The sequence below is a fragment of the Ochotona princeps genome, chromosome 2 (genome assembly GCF_030435755.1).
Source record: "Ochotona princeps isolate mOchPri1 chromosome 2, mOchPri1.hap1, whole genome shotgun sequence".
Classification (NCBI taxonomy): domain Eukaryota; kingdom Metazoa; phylum Chordata; class Mammalia; order Lagomorpha; family Ochotonidae; genus Ochotona; species Ochotona princeps.
This window is the reverse complement of record NC_080833.1, coordinates 37,285,123-37,307,483: the sequence shown is the minus strand read 5'-3', so window position 1 is coordinate 37,307,483 and position 22,361 is coordinate 37,285,123. Positions and strand designations below refer to the sequence as shown.

The following is a 22,361-nucleotide window of genomic DNA, read 5'->3' as shown; positions in this document are numbered from 1 at the left end:
TGTGGCCTCTTGGCTGTTTCCTTCCATGCTTCTTGCGCTTACCTGCGGGGTCTGTGTCCTGCCAGAGGAGTTGCCCAGGCTCCTCCATCTGAACCCCTCCGAGTGCCAGGTTTCGTGCATACCAGTGGGTCCATAAGTCAGCACTACTCAGTTCACCTCATGTCCTAGCAGGAATAGTGGCTTTTCCTAACTGTCCTTCAACCCATTCTGGTTCTTGCTGTTGGATGTCAGGGGTGCCTGGGTTTTAAAACAGATGCTAAAGGGTGAGGGACGCAGGCAGTCTACATAAACAGCGTGACTTGATAAAGAAGATCAGGGTGGAATGCAACTGCATTCTTCAATTCACAAACTTCTGGTGCTAGAGACTAAGGTCAAACCTTTCAGGCAGTGATCTTCAGGTGGCTAAAGTTTTGAGACCTAGGTGGAAGTCTTCAGGTCAGAGTCCACAGTTGGGCAACAGTCCAAGGTCACAAGATTCTGTGATTTAAGGATAGCCTTGAAACAGTCATGTACTGACTTCTATACTTGCATCATGCTGTTGTTTCCTGATCATCAAGCATAAGCTTGTTAACCTGAGTACAGAACATGGCTGTCAAAATCTGTCCGGCAGCAATTCATGTGATTTGATTCTCTAAGAACTTCAATAAACAGTTGATGCAGTAGGATGAGACTGCCGAGTTGTTTGTTTGCCTTTATAAGAATACATACATACATATGAGTAAGAATAAAACATATAGGAAAACGTCTGAAGCTGCACATCAAACCATTCTGTTTCAGGAAAAGCATTGAGTTTTTTCTTTTAACTTCTGATTTATTTTGCAAGGCAAGGACTTCAGCTGGTAGGTTACTGTGCCGGGCCCAAGAAAGCATTGATTTTAGGAAAATGATTGACCAGGGCATGGGTTGCAAGCTTTGTGAAGTGAAATTATTAGTTTTCTACATGCTTTTCTAATATTGCAAAAATTTTGCATAAGCTTTCATACATCCACCAAATACCTGTGTAATTTTGAAAAAATTTTTTTTTAATTATTTTTTTTTGAATTTTTATTACAAAGCCAGATATACTGAGAGAAGGAGAGATAGAGAGGAAGTGGAGCTGCCGGGATTAGAACCAGCGGCCATATGGGATCAAGGCGAGGACCTTAGCCACTAGGCCATGCTGCCGAGCCCTGAAAAATATTTTAATAATAACAGAAACACTCAAAAGTCACCTGGCCAAATGCTTGCTATATAGATTCATGGCAGAGTCAAACAAAGATCCTCTAATCTTCCAAAGTCAGACAGAAACAGTAACAGGCATCACTCCATGTGACTTGAAAATATCTTTGGATTATGGGCAGTTCCAAAGGGCCACCCCCCACCCCCCATCTTTGTCCGCTTCAACACTTTGAATCCTTTGCATTCACCCTCGTAATTAGTTGTACATTTAGCTAGAAATAATTTAGCCATTGTGCTTTAGGATTGGACATTCAGGCAGTTTCTCTAAGTGCAAGTGGATCCCATTCTTGGGTTGGAGGATGACGTTGTTCAAGAAGAGCAGAGGTGTGGGAGATGCTGCAGTCACTTTGAAACGGAGCAGAATCAAGGCGATGGCCACCTTCAACTCGAGCATGGCAAACTGCTGCCCTATGCAGTTCCTGCAGACATCGGGGGAGAAGGAGATGTTGAGAGAAAGGATTCTCTGAATCTTTAGTACTGGCATAACAAGAGTGAAGTTCACAATAAAGCACCATTTATACTGTGGACACTTTCAGACTTCTGATTGACGTTGTTGCCTAGTTAGGAGGCTCCAATGTGATGTCCTCCTTGGAACAACAAGGTATTTCAGATAGTCAAAGAACTGCTTCTTCTGCCCCAGGGGGTGGACTGCACAGAGCCTGTGAACAGTCATGCAGATCATGAGATTACCTTTGAAGGTGTAGCTGCAGTGTGTGAATAGAGAAGGGACTATCCTTTGTGAATTTAATTGACCCACTGATGGCCTAGACGGGCACTGCTATCCACCTCATGGTCAGGTGAGAAGACAGAGTTCTGTGAAAAATGTATAGAACTGAGAGGCTAAAGTGAGTTAGCTAGACCCCTAATTAAACACTTCTGTGTGCATTTTTAAAGATTTATTTTACTTTTATCTGAAAGGTAACATTGCAAGGAGGACAGAGTTAAATCTCCCATCTGCTACTCACTCCCTATATGGCTGCAAAAGCTGCAGTTGAGCTGTTCTGACCCAAAGTCAGGAGCCAGGACTCAGCTTCTTCTAGGTCTCTGACCCCAGGACTTGAGCCATCGCCCCCTGCTATCCCAAGCCATAAGCAGGAATTGGAAGTGGTGCTCCCAGGATACAAACTGGCATTCATATTGCATGCTAGCACTGCAGCGGGAGGCTTAGCCTACTACACCCGGTGCTGGCTCCCGTTCTGTGCATTTTCAACAACTTCAAATGGTTCTCACCTTGGTCCAGCTGAGAATGGTAAAAAGGCATGAGGGTGTCTCTGATCAGAATTCTCCTTAGAAAACCTCAAAGGGTCAAACACCTGAAATGAGAGGACAGTACCACCAATAACCCCCCCAAAGAACATTTAAGACACTTCTTCAGCTGCTACTTAGTGCTGACCAATAGGAGTATAATGTGAATCATGTGTGAAGTTTAAAGTGTTCTGGTAACCACATTTCAACTGGCAAAATTAATTTTGGGAATGTAATTTATTTAACCAAAATTATTCTCACATGTAATCAAAATACTTATGAAGGAGATGGTTCTTTTGGCCTCATATCTTGAAAATTTCATGTGTGTTTTACACTGAAAACATGTCTCAATTCCAAGTAGGCACATTTCAAGTGCTCAATAGCCACTTGTGTCTTACAGCTACTCCATTGTGCCACCAGACTTGCAAACCCTGGCCTGCCTCCAAAGGGCCTTGTCTGCTATTCAGAATAAGGGAGAACTGAAATTCATGCTATGACAATTGGAGGAGGTAAGGGTGTTAGCCACCTAGAAGGCATATCAAAATGATTATGAGGTTAGTTGCTACTGGGACATGCGGTCCAGCTTTCTATTACAAGGAACAGAAGAACAGCTACATCCTGTGAGGGCTTTGAGGTTTAAGAACTAAAGTAAATGAAATTATGATATTGTAAACACAAAAGGAAAAAGAGAAATAAAAAGAAATGGAGGAGGTCTGGCGTGGTAACCCAGTGGCTAATGTCCTCTCTTTGCATGTGACGGGATCCCATATGGACACCAGTTCATATCCCGGCTGCTCCACTTTGCTTCCCATCCAGCTCCCAGCTGTGACCTGGGAAAGCAGTCAAGGACAGCCCAAAGCCTTGGGACCCTGTACCTGTGCGAGATACCTAGAAGAGGTTCTAGACTCCTGGCTTTGGATTGGCTGAGTTCCAATCATTTTGTGGCCACTTGGAGAGTGAACCAGCACAGATCTTTCTCTCCTTCTCTCCTTTTCCCTGTAAATCTGACTTTACAATAAAATGAAAGAAATCTTAAAAAAAAGGAAAGAGAGGGATTGTGTGAGATATATTTCTTAGAATTATACCTATGAAATACATGAAATCCAATCTCTTCATATCAATATTAAAAAATGTAAAAAATTTTAAAAATCCAGTCTTTTCATAGCAATTTAAAAAAATTTATAAATTGAAAAAAGAAAGCAATACCTCTTGGCAGTTAAGATAAAAAGCTGAGTTGTTGGAGTCAACGTAGCACAAAAAATACTAGCACCATTGGATCAAACTTCTCATGTTTACTTCAGTCTTTTTGCCTGCCTAGATCCCCTCTCCTTTCTTTTCCACCCTTTCAGGACTCCTGGAACCTGACTGACATGGTGTCCTGTTGGGTTTAGCCCCAAAGAGACACTGGCAGGGCATCTGGAGAGAGGAAGAGCAGAGGGTGCTTTTTCTCACAGGATGCTTCAGTGTGACTGTGTCCCGGCTCCTGTTTGATGGCTACCCAGGACACTCCCTGGTTCTTACTCCTCTCTCCTAGGCCCTGTGGCCTAGAAGGGATTAGCACTTGAGATGTGTATTTGCTCAGCTTTACCTTTCCTTAAACCCATTACTCAAATGAGTGTGTCATTGACTTCCTGCTAGGATCTGACTGTTCCATCCAGCAAAAGTGAGATGACTGGAGTGCACTATTAATGACTCACAGCCTTTTGCTAAGAGCTTGACAGGTGAATCACTGAAGAACAGACTGTGATAATTGACAGCAGATCATGGGGTATTATGTCCACCTGTTCACTCAGAAGAAAGAATAGGAATAGGAGAAGGGGATAACTTATTTATTTATTTAGTTTGAAAGACAGAGAAACTGGGGGGAAGATGTTCCATTTGCTGATTCATTCCCCAAGTGCCTGCAACAGCCAGGGTTTGGCCAGGCTGAAATCAGGAGCTTGGAACTCAGTCTGAGTCTCCCAGTTGCATAGCATGGACCCAAGAATTTGACTTGCTGTCTGCTGCTTCTTAGGGTGTCCAACAATGGGAAGCTGGATCAGAAGCAGAGCTAGGACTGAACCCAGGAACTCTAACACGGGACAGGAGAGTTCCAAGTGGCAATTTAACTGTTGCGTGAAATGCCTGCCCCAAGCACAAATTTTTGTTTCTCTTTTGTATCATTTTCCTTATTTGTACAGCCATTTCCAATGCTTCGTTTGCAAAACGTAAATAGCACATTAGGTTTTTGAAGTGTGTGTAAGGGTCATACCTTTGGATTTTTCCAGACATCAGGGTTGTGGTGAAGACCCCAAATACTGAGGACCACGATCATTCCTGAGAAAGGAGGAAAACAAAAGAAGCTACAAAAGAAAGAACAAGTATTGGGCACTGTTACCCTGCTCTTTAACAAAATTTTTCCTCTTACTGGGAAGATTCAGTTCCTTGGGGAGCTGTGTATGCCTTACTTGATGCCACACAGAGGAACATATGAGAAAAAGAGCTTTGGCTGGCATCTTAGTTTTCAAACAGTGGTTTACTTCAACTTGTGTTTCTGTTTTAAGAAGTGGTTGTAGCATGTCAAAATCATAAACCATGCTTATGTTTTTTGCTATGTTTGGCAATTACTTAAATTTCTGTTAATGGACTCTAAAACACCCTTTGAGACAATCTGGGTACAAAGAACCAGACTTTAGTTCCATTATTCAGATCCAGGGAAAAGTTCCTGTTGGTGCTATTTACATGTGGAAGGTGAGATTTGAGGAAATATCCATTTGGTTCCAGCATAAAAAATAGGAAAAGGGGAGAGAATTTGAGGATTACTTTGAGAACGCAAGTTATTCCGATAAACTGATTTTGGGTTTGTGAACAATCGTCTAGTGACGGTCATTTGCTTTAAGTAGTCCTCTTGGCTTGTTTTTAAGCAAGAGTTAACAGAACAGGGGAAAAAGTGTGTCTTGCATGCCTGCCAGGGACTCTCTCAGAAACTCGGTGTTCTGAGCAACCCTGGCTCCACGCATTGCCCTCTGACAGCTCTGCTTACATCAGTCAACCTGTTGCACTTTGGGCTCCCCCAGTGGGTTTTTGGTTAATCAACAAAGTTTGAAATGCTCCATACACTGTAAAGAATTACATACACATCTTAATATCACGTGCTAGAAGTAAATGAGCTAATGTGTTTGAAAGCTCTGTGTAGAATGTACATTCCTGAACACTACTGAGTGTGACACTGGTGATGAGGCCTAAGAACCCCTCACTCCCACAGTATACCACACTTCTCTCCCTTCCTGGGTCTTCTAGCTAAAAATGAGAGATGAGAGACAATGCTCATCTCATATGATGTTTCATCTCAATTTCAAACCTGGTCAAAGATGACCTCAGAAACTATGTCCCAGAAGCAATTAACTCCAGGGAATTAACTCTGGGCTGGGATACTAGAGATGTGAATATTGGGCTCAGTATTGCTGCACCTGGTTATGTGCAGTTGGGACACTTACTGAAATTCACATGTTCTGTGACCAGCCCTAAGCCAGCTGCCTTGAGCTTGTCTTTTGAGTTCTCCAAGAGCTAAGAAATCTTTCAGTCTTTTTCAGTGTGGGCCCTAGGAACCCATGATCTTTAGGAGGAATTTAGGAAAATAATGCAAAGACCTGCAGGCAACGAGCATCCATCTGGGAAGGTGAGGGGCTTGTTGAGTTCTCTGGAAATGGATGGGACAGGAGGAATCAGGCGAAATGCCTCACTGATGCACATTTCAGTGTACGACAGCTCGCTCAGCTGGTCCCTGTGGGGAGAGGGAGAAAAGGAACGAGGGACCTCAGACTCTTATCCAGTTTGTAAATATTGATCTTCTCTTCAATTTGATTGTTTCTCATGGTAAACACCAAACTATTGGTAAGTACCAAACTAGTGGCAAACTAGTTTGCCATCAATTTATGTATCAGAATATTAAAGCAAGACTCTGTCTGAAATGAGAAAGCTGTCCCAGAGACAGAGGAAGCAGACAGGTGTCAGATATCCTAATAAGAAAGTGACATGTTGAGCTGCCAGCAAAGGAGATGCTAAGCAGGCATCTGAAAGCTAGTTGTGTAGGCTTTGGTGAAATTCCGGAATATTTTATCTGGGTGAAGCTATTGTGAATGGGATTCATACTATAATGTGTTTCTCAATGAGTTCATCTTGGTGTGTAAAATGCTATTGACTTTTGTGTGTGTGTTTTGTATTCTACATACTTTACTGAGCTCATTTACTAATTTGAATCATCTCATGGCAGACAGAGTCCCTAGGTTTCTCTCTGTGTAGAACAATACAGTCTGCAAACCAGGATAATCTGACTTTCTCCTTTCTGATCTGTAAGTATTTAATTTCCTTCTCTTTTCTGATTGTTTTAATATAAGACCTGAAACTATGAAAGTACTAGAAGAAAACTAAGAAATCAGTATAAGCAAAGATTTTTTGAATAGGACCCCCAAAGCACAGGTAACCAAAGTGAAACTAGATAAATGAGGTTATATCAGATTAAGAAGTTTGGGTACAGCATGAGGGACATCAACAGAGTGAAGAGGTAAACAACAGAATGGGAGAAAATATTTACAAATTATTATCTGACAAAGAATTAATATCCATAATATATAAGGAACTAAATAAAGTCAATAACAAACCTGAAAATGATTGAGTTAAGAAATGGGCAAAGGATCTGAGTTGAATTTCTGAAAAGAAGACTTATAAATAGCCAACAAATAAATTAAAAAAATTTTCAATGTTACTGGCTTTTAGGGAAATGGAAATCAAAACCTCAACGAGGTACCATCTCACTTTAGTTATCATAGTTATAAAAACATAACATGCTGCAACAATATGGAGAAAAGGAAATTCTTACATACTATGGTTGGGAATGTAAATTAATATAGCCACTAAGGAGAACATTGTCATTTGATTCAGCAATCTCTATCCTGATTATACAATTAAAAAAATGAAATTACCACCTCATTAAGATATTCAGGCGTCCATGTTCATTCTAGTATTATTTACACAGAATCGACAAGATGAAAATAACTTGTGTGTATTGAAGGACAAATGAATAAGGAAATGTGGTATGTATGCACCTTGGAATATTATTCAGGGTTAAAAATTATCATGTCATTTCTCACCACCCAGATGGATATGAGCTCATACCAAGTGAAGTAATTCAAGTACAGGAAAAAATATTATGCAATCTCACTGACATGAAGAATCTCAACAAAGGTCAAGCACATCGAGACGGAAAATAGAGCAGTTATTACCTGGGCAAGCACGTGCAAGAGCAGGGGGACTGTGGCTCAGAGGACTCAAACAGCCAGTAAGCAGCACAAAAGTTAATGCAGTTCCCCTGTGTGAGGGACTTCTACAGAAATAGATCTCAACTACTCTTGCCATGCTCAAGATAGGTAACTAGTAAGAGGACAGATATTAAATTTACTTCTCTGTAGTAATCACTTGGCAATTGAAACGTGTTCCCTAGCATCAGATGTAAACATTGACATCTGTTTCTAAAAGTTAAACAGAAAATAAATAGAGCAAACCCACAGGTATAAGTGTATACCTGCTTTCACTTATTTTATCATCTTATTTAAACACTTATGTCGTGTACAAAGTGAACAATAGAACTACTGTATGATACAGCAATTCTATTTCTGGACATATGAAAGTTCTTTATGCATATTATGTAAAAATATTCATGGACTTCCATTTTTTCACACCAAAAATAAGCTCATATTTTGATTTTACATTCTATGAACTTTAAAAAATATTCTGATAAAACCAAACAAGAATACAATCAGTATATTGAAGTTTATCTTTATGCTCATATCTATTGCAGCATCAATCATAAATTCAAGGTACTGAACCAACCTAAATGTTCATCTCCAGATACATGGGTAACAAGTAGGAAACATACACACACACACAAATACACACAAACACACAAATCTGTTGTTTGTGACAACAATGAATTTGAAGGATATTATGCTAATAAGCCAGGCACAGAAAGACAAATGCACATGATCTCACACATGGAATCCAAGAAAGTGGAGCTTACAGAAGTAAACAGTAGTATAGTGATCACCAGGGGCAAGGGTGGGGCAATAATTGGGAAAGATACTGGTCAAAGAATGTAAAATTCCAGTTAGAAAGGAGGAATAAGTTCAAGAGCACTAATTATAGTTATGAGGGATTAACTGTATATTTGAAACTTGTTAAGAGGATAGATTTTTAATTTCTCCATCACAGTGGTTGAGATCATCAATTGATTGGTTGGTTTAGTCATCTCACATGAATTTACTGCACACACACACACACACACACATACACATACACACACATACACACAATTTATTTAAAATATGAAAAATACAAAAAAGAGAGTACTGAAATGCTATAGCTGTCTGAGCAGCTCTTAGAACACAAGTGTCAATTCCTAAGTTCTACCAGCCAAGCTCTAGGTGCAAGCCTAAGGATCATGGCTCTCCTTTTCAAGGCACCAGAGCTTATAAGAAATAAAAAATGGGACATTGTACGCACTAATAATGGGAAAAGCAACCATGATTTATGGATGAGTGTGATTCTTTTGCAAAAGACGCAGGATAAATTGAGGCTCTCCTGATACAGAATTGACTGCCTTTGCAGCTTCTATGTGCACCCATCTTCAGGCACTATGGTTACAAAGATATCAGGGAAAAAGCTAAAGTAAAATCCGAGTGGAACTAGACAAAAAAGCTTAGGGATGTGGATCTCACCAGGTGATGGAAGACCCTTTCCCCAGGATGTCCCTGATCTCCTCCCGGCATCTTTCTTGGTGCTCAGGGTTCCAAGCCAGGCAGTAGAGGAGCCAAGAGAGGCTTGCGGCTGTGGTGCTGTGCCCTGCCAATAGGAATGTGTTCACCTCAGACTGTAGGTCGGCATCTGAGAAGCTGTCTTCACTCTCACTCTGTGATATATTGTAGAGACACGTGCATGAAGAATTAGTAATAGATTTTTAGAGATCCAAGCAAAAGAATGCTTTAAGACAAATAATGTTTCAAATGAGCTTCAGTTTTAACTCAGTTCAACAAATACACAGGGGAATTTCAAAAAGTTCATGGAGGAGGTATTTTGTATGAAAGAACTTGGCATGAGTTTTAAGTTTCTGGTACTGAGATAACCTTACCTTCGAATTCAATTTTCCTGTGAACTTCCTGATGGGCTCTTGTGTACACTGAGTTGCACTTTTTGCAGAGCACAGAGGAAAACCAAGGTGAGATAAGAAAAGCAGGCCTTGCAAAGAAGTGTCCAGTCATCAGGATCTGGAACCTTCAAGCTCTCACCTTTATGCAATTTCCAAGCACCCTTCATGATTTCACACATTTCCCCCAAACTGTGTGCATGTTTGATCACCTCCAAACCCTGCCAAGTCTTCACCAGTTGCTTCCCAGTGACTGTCACAGAATCTCATCTTTTATCCCAATCTACATGGAGCCAATCCGTCAAGTCAAAGCACTATTAAAATTTAATTAATCTGATTTTTTTTTGGTATAGCTAGACAGAGATTTATTTAAAGAATTGGATCACATGATTGGGAAACATGTCAAAGCCAAAAGGTTAGAACATTTGCAAACAGTTGATATCCCAATCCAGAATCCAATATCTGCAGGCCGACTAGCAGGTGAAATCTAACCGCAATTCTTTGGGAAGCAACAAATTACTCTATTTTGTTTTTGTCTTCCCACTCTATCCCCACATATCCATGTACCCTCACATTAACTGGCTTTTGGTGTCGATTGTTAAGTTGGTAAGACTCACCTGAGCAGAAAGGATAATATCCAAGAAATCCTGGTACTCCCTCTTCTGAGTGCCATCCTGCTTCACCCCCTCCTTGATTGATATCCTTCTGTCCTTCAGTACCTTTTCTGGGTAGAATAACAGTTCACTGTTACCAAACGGATAGAAAAGTCTGTCAAAGTCAAATAAATGATGACAAAGAAGCCCTGACCCAAGAGCAGCTACAAATCTTGTGTGAGTTCAGGAGGACAGGGTAGGTACTAAAATATCTGGTTTTTACACATGGTTTATCTTCTTATGGGAATGCACAGCTTTCAGCCCAAAACTCCAAAGACAAACATGAGAGATGGAAAACAAAGATTATTTCAGCAGGCAGTCCAATTTTATGAATATGAGTTATACATAACTGATCAAACATTCTGTTCTTCCCCAGTCTAATATTTTCACAGAGAGGTGTGTTAAAAATTTATTTGAAAGGCAGATTTACAAGCAGAATGAGAGACACAGATAAAGAATTTCCAATCACAGGTTCACTCGCCAAATGGCCACAATGGATCTGAACTGATCTGAAGCCATGTGTCAGGAGCTTCTTCTGGGTCTCCCACGTGGGTGCTGGGTCTCCCAGGTGGTTGCTGGGTCTCCCATGTGGTTGCTGGGTCCAAAGGACTTGAGGTATCGTCTGCTACTTTCCCAGGTGGTAAGCAGGGAGTTGGATTGGAAGTACAGCAGCTGCAACATGAACTGGTGCCCTTACATAAATCTGGTGCTCCAGGCACAGCTTACTTTGCTGTACTATGATGGCCCGACTTTTCCTATTTGTAAATCATCTAAGAGATAGCATGTTGTTCAAACTAAGAAAGCAACCATGTATTCAATGATTATATCTTCTTAATAAATGAAATAAGTATAGTAATGCTAAAAACTGTAACAGAGGGAAGTTGGGAACACTTCGTTAAAAATATAAATGAACTACCTGTGAAATAATATAGTGTTATTTGAAACTGGGCATAGATTAGTTGTAAATGTGCTTTTGGAACTCAAGGGAAATCACTAAATATATAATTGATACACTAAGTGAGGTGTAATCTTAGAAAATGTTAATGAAACCACAGGAGGTAGATAGTGAGGGGGAAGACCAAAGGAGAAAGCAAGCAGTGAATAAGGTCTAACAGCATGCCCAGCAGGGGGAGGAGGGCACTGGGCTGGAACATAGCACCTTGGCTCAGGATTCCACCCAGCAGTGTGGCATTGCCATGGGGAAAGGCATCTGAGAACATATTGGAATAGGGCCCACCAAGGAATATTTGACAGGTGGGCTGGATCTGAGAGTGGGTTGGACTGGACAAGGGTATGGCACTTGTTAACATGTGTGTGTAAGGGTCTGGTGGTGCTAGGGCTTTGCCAGGCTGCAGCACCTGCTGGCACCTGCAAGAACCAGGATGGGGTACGCGCTGGGTCAGACTAGGTCATAGTACCTGCTGGTTCACATATTTGAGTAAAATAAATAAATCTTTAAAGAGTATACTTTGTTGATAGGGCTAGGCTCTGTATTTGCTGGTGGTTCTAAGAGGCAAAATGGGTGTGAGGTGGACTGAGCTAGGTCGCAGCACCCACTGATCTGCACGAGAGCCAGATCTATGTGTAGGCCAGGCAGGGCTGGGTTGTAGCACCCACAGCCTAGAGCTGGAACAAGCTCACATTAAGATTGTTATTGAGGGCTAACCTGGCTGTACTAAGCTGTAGTAACCCCAGCATGAGCTGGGACTGGGGGCAGGCCAGTTGGAGCCAGGCTGCAGCACTCACTGGTGAATGTTAAGGTTAGCTTGGTCATGTCTGGTTGGGCTGCAGCACCCATCAGCACATGCAAGATCCCAAACCAGAAACAAACCTAGTAGTGGGGATAGGGTGTTTCTCTGACAGGCAGAAAGGGCTGCAGCAGTCCCTGGTCAGGGCTGCAGCAGTTGTTGGCCTGCATACGAGCAAGGTTTGGAGGGCTGGGCTAACAAAACCACTGCATCTGCTGATGCAAAAGGCAATGGCCATGATAAATCCCGACTGGCTGGACTTTGCCACAGCATCTGCTAGCAAGGGTCATGATAGGGGGCAAGCTGTGTCATACTGGATCCCAGTACTCCTTGGAAAGTGCAAGTTCTGGGACTGGACTGGGCCTAGTACAGAAACTGTGGACTCTCCCATGCTGGGCTTTAGCCCCCGTTGATGTGCATGAGAGTCAGGGCTGGGGGCGGTCGAGGCTAGACAAGGCGCTAGTACCTGTTGGCATAAGTGTGGACTGGTTTGTGGGGTGGGGTGTGCTGAGCTAAGCTGCACCAACAATAGGTGAAAAGGAGAGCCTGACTGGGATGCGGCATGGATTGGACTAGTCTGCTGAATGTATTGGCATGCGCAGGAACCGAGGCTGGGGTTGGACCTGGTGGGAGTTATTGGGAGTTGCTCCAATAGGCTGCAGTTCCTGCTGGTGTGCTCAAGGGCCAGGGCTGTGACATGCTGCGCTGGCCAGGAACCCAACACCCATTGGTTTGCATAATATGTGGGGCTGGGTTTGGAACTGAACAGGCAACTATAATCACCAGTGTGTGTATAGGTTGATACAGATGAAAGACTTAACTCGACTCTGTACTGGCTAGCACATGCAACAGTCAGGTCTGGGATCACCCAGGTGAGGTTTCTTAGGAGAACCCCCAACTGGACCACTAGACTTGAAATTCTGGCCACAAGGAGAATCAGAATTTGTGGTCTGACCTTGGAAATAGAAATCTATGCCTAACTATTTCATAATGTGCATTTTCCATGAACTTTTGAAAATCTCTTGTATGTTAACATTTATTCAGTGCCAGATACTGCTCAAAGCACTTTTCATATACAATCATAATGATCTCACTGTCAAACACAGAGTACAGATGGGAGCATGTATAACATACAACCATGGTGTGCAGTAGGTTATACCTACCAATAGGTTTGTGCTAGCACACATATTGCACACCAGTGAAAGTGTCTAAGGATACATTTCTCAGACTCTATCACTTTTATTTAATGACTCATGATTCTGTTAGCATATTTATAACCCACACAAACCTATAACATAGACTCTTTCATAGCTCCATTTCATGGATGTCACTGCAGAAAAGCAGTAATTTGTCATTGCTAGCTAGAAAGTTTTAGAGTTGATAAAGTATTAACTATCTTTTGTAGAGATTAATTTATTTGCTTTGAAAGGCAGATTTACAGAGAGGAAAGATACAGGTGTTTCATCACTGGTTCACTCCACAAATAGCCACATGGCCGGAGTTGGGTCAGACCAAATCTAGGAGCCATGAGCTTCTTCTGGGTCTCTTACATGGGTTCCAGGGCCTAAAGACTTGTGCCAACCTCCACTGGTTTCCCAGACACATTAGCAGGAAGCTGGATTGGAAGTGGAGCAGCTGAGACTCTAATAGTGCCCATATGGGGTGCCAGCCACACAGGTGCAGGCTCAACTTCTTACACTAGGCACTGGTCCTGATAAAGTATCAATGAACTGTTTGGTAAGTATTTTGTATGGAGGCATTAATGAAAAACAATGTTGAATTTCTAAGAAAGCTTAATCTATTTCATGTTTTGCATTTATGTTCTGTAAAAAGCATTGCTGAGTTAACTTATTGAATTCATGTCCATGTTTACTCTGTATCCCTTTTCATTCCTATGTTACATATCTTTAGCTTGTCAGTATTACTGCAATTACGATGCAAAAAGTCACATGTCCTATATTCTTTGAAATCTTAAATACTCTCTTGTCATATTATGCTAATAATACTTGTAAACAAAGGACCGGTATAGCAAAAGGTTCTGATAAAATTGTTACTATAATGTAGTAAAATCTCCAAAGGGACTCAAATTGTACTTCATTTGAGCAGTGTCCACTCAAAAATTTGTTTAAGAAGAATAATTCTGGGTTGGGGAGTGGGCATTAGGGCTAGTGATTAAGACACAAGTTTGGAAGCCTAAATCTCATATCAGAACATGTGAATTTAAGTCTCAGACCTGTCCCCTATTTCTGCTTCCTGCTAGTGTATAGTCTGGGCAGCACTGGGTGATGGTTCAAGTACTTGGTTCCCTGACATGGAAAACCTGGATTGAGTCCCTGTCTCTTGGATTCAGCATGGCCAGGCACTGACTATTGAGAGCATTTAGAGAGTGAACCAGCAGATTGAAGCTCTCTATCTTTTTATGCCTCTGTCAAGTCTGTCTCTCAAATAAATGAAACCTTTTGGGTCTAATGTGTGATTTAGCAGGGAAGAGAGTCAACAGAGCAGTTGAGATATCTCATTCCACTTTGGGGTGTCTGAGTTTGAGACTGGCTTTCTGGCCCCTGAGTCCATCTTCCTAGTAATGTGAACACTGCTATTCAGGGATGAGGACTCCAATAGTTGAGTTCCTGCCACCCATGTGGGAGACTTGGATTGGATTTTCTATTTCTGGTTTTGCACTCTCCAGACTCCAGTGCAGATATTTGTGGGAAGTGAACCAGTATATGAACACTTTATCTCCATCTTTCTGTTTTTCTTTCTCTCTGCCTCCAAGGTGAGTAAATCACATAACCAAAAAAAGAACAGGGATTCTCTATTCACAGTGAAGTTTATCTCTCTCAAGAGCCACAATATAGTCAGAACAGTATACGGACTTGGACAACCCATACCCAAGAAATACCTGTGTACTGATTCAGCACTTGGCTTAACTTTTGGAAGCGGTATCCCTGAGGACTGAATTTGAAAATTATGTCATGGTGATGTAGGAAATTGTACAAACGGTGAAATACTATTTTTCCCATTTCAAGCATTGCTTTTACACAAGGATCACAGGTGCTAGAAGAGAAAGATGGGACAGTATGTTAGTAGTTGATCTAGATACTTTTAAACAAATAGATCTTTTTGCTCTTCTGTCACTGACCTGTTTATCTGGCAGTTGGTCTCCTGGCTAAAAGCACATTTCATGATTATGTCCAGGGCCATCAAACTGATGTGCTCATATACCTCCAAGGTCGTGTCCTGAGCACTGCGAATCTTCTCCCACTTGCCCTGACATGGGAGGTCAAGATCAACATCAACACCATAAACATCATCAGTCTGCGTGGAGGTGAGGATACTTCTCTGACCCTGCACTTAGGATCCGAGAGAGACAAGCTTGACCTCACAGTAACCAAAGTTCAGGTGAATAAATAGCACACTGATCTGGGGCATGCACTCAGCTGAATGACAGAGAACATGGAACAAGCTGCACATCTGGTAAATGGCTGGTGTAAGGATCTGTGGTCTTTTGGGTAACATCAACCTGTCCATTAAAACAGATCCTCTGTGATTCAAGGGATATAATTACAAGAGGTTTCCCAAGAGTTGCTTCTATTTTCAATCCCCAAATTGCCAGATATACAGCATTGCTCTCAACCACCACAACCACCACAACCACGTTAAAACTTGGGATATTTTAAAATGTGTTTTAGATTCATTTTAGCAGACAGAAGAGCTGGAAAGAGAAGCAGCTACAGGGAGCTAGCTCCTAGTTGGTCACACTGTGTCTAGTTAACTTCTGCATCCACAGAAAACTAGTCACTTGGTATTTTCTAAAATATTTGGCTTGACCTTTAGAAACTCACATAGTCTCCAGTGAGACTGTATCTGCTATTGTACAAATAAATTTGCTTTTGTAAAAATCAAAGTCAATTGAAAAATGTTTAAGTTGAGGTCAACCTACATTTGTTGCGCATTTGCAGGTGCTAACCTAGAAGGTAAGGACTTGGAGACCTCAAATGAAAAGCAAAGGATTGTAAAAACATTTATCTAAGGATGCATTGTTCACTCCAGTAACTTACATCTGATCAGACAGGTAATTTTACTGAGCACAAAAGGTGAATTTAAAAGAAATAAAAGCAATGTTGTCTTGAAACACTCTAGAACCTTCAGTGAAGGGAGGATCTATCAGAGCAATCTGAGGGAAATGCAAGAATGGGAATGAGGGGAACATATATGGCTCCTGGACAGGCTGGTAGAATTGACACACAGTCCCTGGCAGATTTTAAATTGTGTTGAACACTGAACAGTACCAGGCCTGGAGGAAGATGTTTGCCTCTCTGCTTGCATCTGCATCCCGGTCTCTAGGGCTTAGCCAGCACAACTCACACAGATAGTGTCACCACAGTCTTGGTGGACTTTAGGTTAAGTTCGCTTGAGAGCTTGGCTAAGAACCCAACCAAAGAACTGGTCACAGTGCTTCCTCTGAGGAAAGGGGCACATTTCTGGAGGAGAAGAATTCTGGGCTTATTTGTAGTGTTTTGAGTGTTTACAGTAGACCTATTAATGGACTACTTGATTTTTAAAATAAATACAACTTTAAAATTGAAATATTTGTGCAAGCAGAGCTTTGGATAACGTCAAATTACAATCAGAGACGATCTCTGGGGGTGTTTCTCCACAACCTCTGCTGGTCTATTTTGGTCCTGGGGAAAATCCTTCCCAGTTCCCAAGGCTTCCTTTGTGCAGACTCACTCTGCTTAGAATTCATATATCTACATATTCAAGTCCAGCCTACAGTTCCTGTTAAGGTCAGCGTTCTCTGGAATTTGAAGCTGCAGTGGTTCTTCCTAGGCTTCTTCCCTCTCATCTGCAGCACCGTCTGGTTTATTGCCATAGGATCTCAAAATATGTATTTTAAACATCTTGTTTTAACCTCCTCAGGAAAGTAGCAAAGGCTTACAATAGACACATAGATAATGGATACTTCTACCTTGATTAATTCATACAAATTGATGCTTGATTCTTGCTATCGATTAAATGTATGTCTCAGATGATCCCCACTAGCAGTATTTTGCACCACATCAACACTTTCTTTCTCTCACTTACCAGCATTGTGTTCACAGAGTAAGTCATCACCTCAATGTATGTTTTCAGGATGTCAAAGTGGAATCCTGGAGTCAGTAGGCGACGATGCTGGAACCACTTGGGTCCATTTAGATTGACTAGTCCTTTTCCTTGAGAGACAGAAGGTACAAAACCTTTTGCCATGTATTAGGTGAGATGAAGAAGGAGTGATGTGGAAGAGACAGATGGATGACTGGGACCCAGAGGTAGTGCTCACTTGAAAAGCAAGGCATTGCTGATATCTTAGATTGGGGGTGAGTTTCTGTTCTTGTACAGTGAGATTTTTTAAGGATGATAAGTTTAAAAATCTAGCCAGAGTAGAAAATACCAACTACTAGCATGTAGTAATTGAGAAGGGTACTTAATCTTTCTGAGACTTGGTTGTCTCATCAAAGAATTATGGTAATAAATACCTGCTTTGTCATATTGCTGTGCACAGTATATGAAGGTGCATAATAACGTATCCCATAAAAATACCACAAGTATTCATCTCCTGCTTTCCACTCCAAACCATCCCATTAGCTATGTTGCACACATGGAACCAGAGAATAGTGTCTACCCTTCCTGTCATTCCCTTCTTGAGTCCTGCTTTGTGAATGGTACAAAGTAGAAATGTGGATCATGGCTAATGTTGCACAATCTTTTACTAAAAGGCTAGTCATTAAATATATGGTTTTCAAGGACTTTACACTGCTGGCAGCATTCTCAGGGTTCTCAGGGTTTTTATACTGCTGGCAGCATTCTCAGGGTGCTAGGTTCATGATGAATGGTCTGGTGCTGGTGCAATGATTGAACCATAGTCTAAGTGCTGAAACAGGTATTTCACTTAATTTTCACCATGGCCTAAAGATGTGTGTCTCATCTTTATTTTCAAAGATGAGAAAATCTGGGCAGGGCCAAGCAAATCAGAACTGACAAGGAAGAAAAAAAATCAGGATGGAGCACAGGTCATGCCGAACTAGGCTTTGGCCACAGCATCGAAGGCAAAGGCTGAGACATGTTAGGGGCTAAGCCAACTTAGTCAGAGCAACCAGTGCCACTCGAGTAATCTCGGGCTGGGAATAGACTCAGTTGGGGAGCTGTGAGAGTACACCCTTGCTGGGGTTGGGTTCCCATGGGAGAGTGCGGAGGCTCTAGTGGGGGATGCGCTCTGTCTGGATATGCCTGCAATCTCCCTTGGCACAAGTGTGCACTGGGCCTCGTTGCATCGAGCCGGGCTAGACACCAGCACCATCTGGTGCTCTGGGGAACCTGGGTTGACGTAGGATGGACTAGGCTAGGTCTCTGCCCCTACTGATCCATGTGTGAGCAGTGTCTGGGTATGGACAAGCCTTGGCTGGACTGAATCATTCCACAGTAGAAACTGGAATAGATTGAAGGCCAACAAGGATGGCTGCCCCATGGAACCACCAGTACGTGCAAGACCTGGCATAGGGAGAGGTGTGATGGAGGAGCATGGGAAACTCCTCTGTGGCGACACAGTCCCTACAGGTGAGCGCAAGAACCACAATAGGGAGAAGCCCAGAACAGGCCAGAGACAGATACCCACTGGCATGCATCTGTCATAGGTGGGGGGCAGTCTAGACTGAACCCATTCGCATAACCCGCTGGTGAATACAAGCACCAGAATAGAGTAATGGTTGGGCCAGGTTCGGCTGCGACACGAACCAGTGCACATTATGGAATGCCAAGATGAGGTGGGCTGTATTAGATGTGGCTGCAGTGCCCGACCAGCACATGTGAGAACCAGGGAGGGAGGGGACAAAGCCGGCAGGGGGAATGTGGGCTCCCCTGCGGAACAACCACTCCCATGGGAGAGCATAAGTTGGGATGGCGGCACACCAGACCAGGCAGGGCAACACTTGTGGGCCTCATGTGAGCTCGGTCAGGGAAAAGCCAGGTTGGAGCATGCATAAATTAGAGTGGTTGAGGACTGGTTGGGATTTGCTGTAGCATCAGCTGGCAGAGGCTGTTACTGTGGGTTAAATCTGCCAAATTAAACTCCAGAGCCACCTGGAGAGTGCATAATCTGGAATTTGGAGTGGCCTAGTAGGGAAATAGTGGACACCTCCCTCCTGGGTTACCATTCCTACTGGAAAGCACAAAAACCAAGACATGGGCGGGGTAGCCAGACAAAAAGGCACCTGCCAGTATGTGTGTGGGCTGGATAGTAGAGTTGGTTGGGTTGAACTAGGCTTCAATGCCAACTGACATGTATGAGAGCTAAATGGGATGTGGGACAGACTGAACAAGTCTGCGGTACATCCTGGCATGCATGGGGACCAGGGTAGGGGGCAGGCCTGGTGCGGGTTTTGGGGAGTCGCTCCAACTAGGCTGCAGCTCTCACTGGTTTGCGTGAGGGTTGAGAATGATGTGGGCAGGATCGGGCTGGACTGCAACATCCATCAGTTCATGTGGAAGACAGGGCTGGAAACAGAACTGACCCAGCAATTGCAATGAGCAGCATGGGCATAAGCTGATTGGGATGATGGACTGTGCTGAACCCTGTGCTGGCAAGCACACACAAGAATCAGGTCTGGGATCACCTCAGACGAAGTTTCTTTGGAGATCCCTCCAACTGTACTGCTGACCGAAGAACTCCAACCATGAAGAGACTATGTCAGCCAGTTGATTCTGAAGAGATTTAATTGTGATTGGAATGGTGAGATTGGCAGCAATTCAGATCTGTTGAACTATCAAAACTGCTTGAACAGGACACTTGGAGCGTGCCTCATATCGGGGACCTGTGATGGGTGGGAGGTTGGATGGGGCTGCTCCCTTTGTTTCTCCCCTGACCCCAGATACAGGGAAAAAATGATGATATTAGTGTGGAAACAATCGTATTACTCACTTTCCTGTAGCCCTTGACCCTTTGTACCCTAATCAACTAAGTAAGATTATTATTATTTTTTTAAATGAAACTCAGAAAGATAAAATGACTTCTTTAAGATTACCTTCACCTAGCCTGTTGAGTGTGACCAGGATAGAAATTTAAGTGGTTCTGAACTCAACATGTACATTCTTTCATTTAATTCCTTTCTTTTTTTTAAATCACAAAGTCCAATTACATGGCAAAGAAGCTTAATTGTTCATAGATAATTACCAAGCTGTCCTGTAGAAGAAAACTGTACTCATTTTTATGTGGAAATAAAGAGACTTTAGAAGAATAGGCGGGTGAGGCTGTCACAGAAGAGGGCGTGCTCACATATGAGCTGCCTTCAGAATGGGACCTTACAGGCAGAAATGGATTAGAAGCTTTCAGGAACTTGTTTTGACCTTAAAGCTCTCTTCTATCCTTCTTTGTCCCCCACTCACATAAGGTCCAGGACAGCTGTACCTTACTCCTAATGAATTCAGATTTGAGTTTCTTTGGAATGCTGTATTATGAAAAAGGGATTTCAAGGGAGAGTGGGTCACACTTTTCATTTTACACATACATACCAAGGCATGGAGTCATGAACTTGGACAGGTACTGGGACTTGAGATCTGCAGAATTAAGCAGAGGAAACAAAAGACAAAGTGCAAGTTATCAGTGAAAGTTGGTAAAGGGCTTCTTTACTCACCTGCACTAAGCACAAAGTGTGAGCAAAAGGAAAGCCAAGGTTCAGTGCCCACCCCCCATTCAACACTTCCTCTCCCAGGTCTCCATCCAGATACCAGAAAGCAGCAATCCTCAGGAGGCAAGCAGATACACTACCTGGGTTCTTCACTTCCTCTAGCAGAAACAGAGATTGCTTGAAGGTTGCAGATTTTTAAGAATACAAATTGGAACAGCATATATCTGCTTTGGAAGGCAGATAAATTATTGTGGCAGGGGCTGGGGGACATCAGAGAATGAAGCAAGAATAACTATTGGTTTCCTTCTATCACAGAAGTGTTTTTCAGTTCTTGCCCTTAAGTAGTGTTTTCAAGATCAGAGTGAATGCCTGGGAAATACGGGAACCCAGGGAAAAGTTGTTTTCTTTTGTTAGTTTTTATTAAGGGGATGGAGACGATGCTGGGGGAAAGAAGATTTAAGAGCATGAAGCTGGGCCTGGAAAGATAGCCTAGTCCCAAAGTCCTTGCCTTGCATCTGCCAGGATCCCATATGGACACTGGTTTGTGTCCCTGCTTCTCCACTTCCCATCCAACTCCCTGCCTGTGACCTGGGAAAGCAGTACAGGATGGCCCAATGCTTTGGAACACTGCTCCTGCATGGGAGACCTGGAAGAGTTTCTCTAGGTCTAAAGCTCCTGGCTTCAGATCAGCTCAGCTCCGGCCATTGCGGCCAGTTGGGGAGTGAAACAGTGGACAGAATATCTTCCTCTCTGTCTCTCCTTCTCTCTGTATATCTGCTTTTCCAATCAAAATAAATAAATGTTAAAAAAAGAACATGAGGTCTTTGGTTTGCAAAGTTGACAGAACAAAAACTGGATGTTTTGGTTTTGTGCTGTGGAATAATCCATGGTGGGAACCTTGAGAAAGGACTGGGCTGGGGAAGTAGATGACTTATATTTGCAAAGAGCATGTATTGAAAAATTAGGCAGAAACAAAAAATAAAACTTGAATGGCAACCAAAAGGTTGAACTGTGAATGAATATCTAGCATTCAGATTGATCTACCAAAGCCTCAGAGGCACAACTCCTTCTGCTGTGTCCTGAGGACTAAGGCTCAAGACAGGACCTGGAGACAGGATGTGCTGCTAACACTGAGGCAAAGGAAGTCCCTGGCCATTCTTGTAATACCAGCTGGGCTTTAATACATGCCAGCACAAATGGCCCTAGTTTCTGAAAGTAATCAGTGTTGGGGGAGAAGATGGGAGTCACTTCAGTGTGTGGAGGAAATCTCTCTCCTGTCAGTATCTGCACCAGGGTCTCTTGGAGGCCTGAGAGTAAGTCCTTATGATGGAACCCTGCCTGCAAATGGTGCACATCTCACTCCTGGGTGTGACTGGGTCTGTGAGATTTGCTGCCTTCTTTTTTTTTTTTTTTAAGATTTATTTATTTTTTATTACAAAGTCAGATATACAGAGAGGAGGAGAGACAGAGAGGAAGATCTCTGTCTGATGATTCACTCCCAAGTAAGCGCAATGGCTGGTGCTGTGCCATTGGGCCATTGGGCCGTCCTCGACTGCTTTCCCAGGCCACAAGCAGGGAGCTGGATGGGAAGTAGAGCTGCCGGGATTAGAACCGGCGCCCATATGGGATCCCGGGGCATTCAAGGCGAAGACCTTCGCTG

General features: G+C 42.7%; 1 protein-coding gene across 1 annotated transcript in view; it reads right to left on the bottom strand.

Annotated features, from left to right (window-relative positions):
• Positions 1–1,441: 1,441 nt before the first annotated feature.
• The window catches only part of LOC101531548 (cytochrome P450 4X1), a 32,878-nt gene continuing 11,958 nt past the window's right edge, over positions 1,442–22,361 (bottom strand). The window contains exons 3-12 of the mRNA XM_004598500.2: positions 20,586–20,630; positions 17,127–17,254; positions 15,181–15,308; positions 14,941–15,095; positions 10,258–10,364; positions 9,216–9,406; positions 6,093–6,226; positions 4,715–4,779; positions 2,449–2,531; positions 1,442–1,637 (exon numbers count right to left, since the gene is read on the bottom strand). Coding sequence (XP_004598557.2) covers positions 1,442–1,637; positions 2,449–2,531; positions 4,715–4,779; positions 6,093–6,226; positions 9,216–9,406; positions 10,258–10,364; positions 14,941–15,095; positions 15,181–15,308; positions 17,127–17,254; positions 20,586–20,630 — 1,232 coding nt within the window. The remainder of the gene's footprint in view (positions 1,638–2,448; positions 2,532–4,714; positions 4,780–6,092; positions 6,227–9,215; positions 9,407–10,257; positions 10,365–14,940; positions 15,096–15,180; positions 15,309–17,126; positions 17,255–20,585; positions 20,631–22,361) is intronic.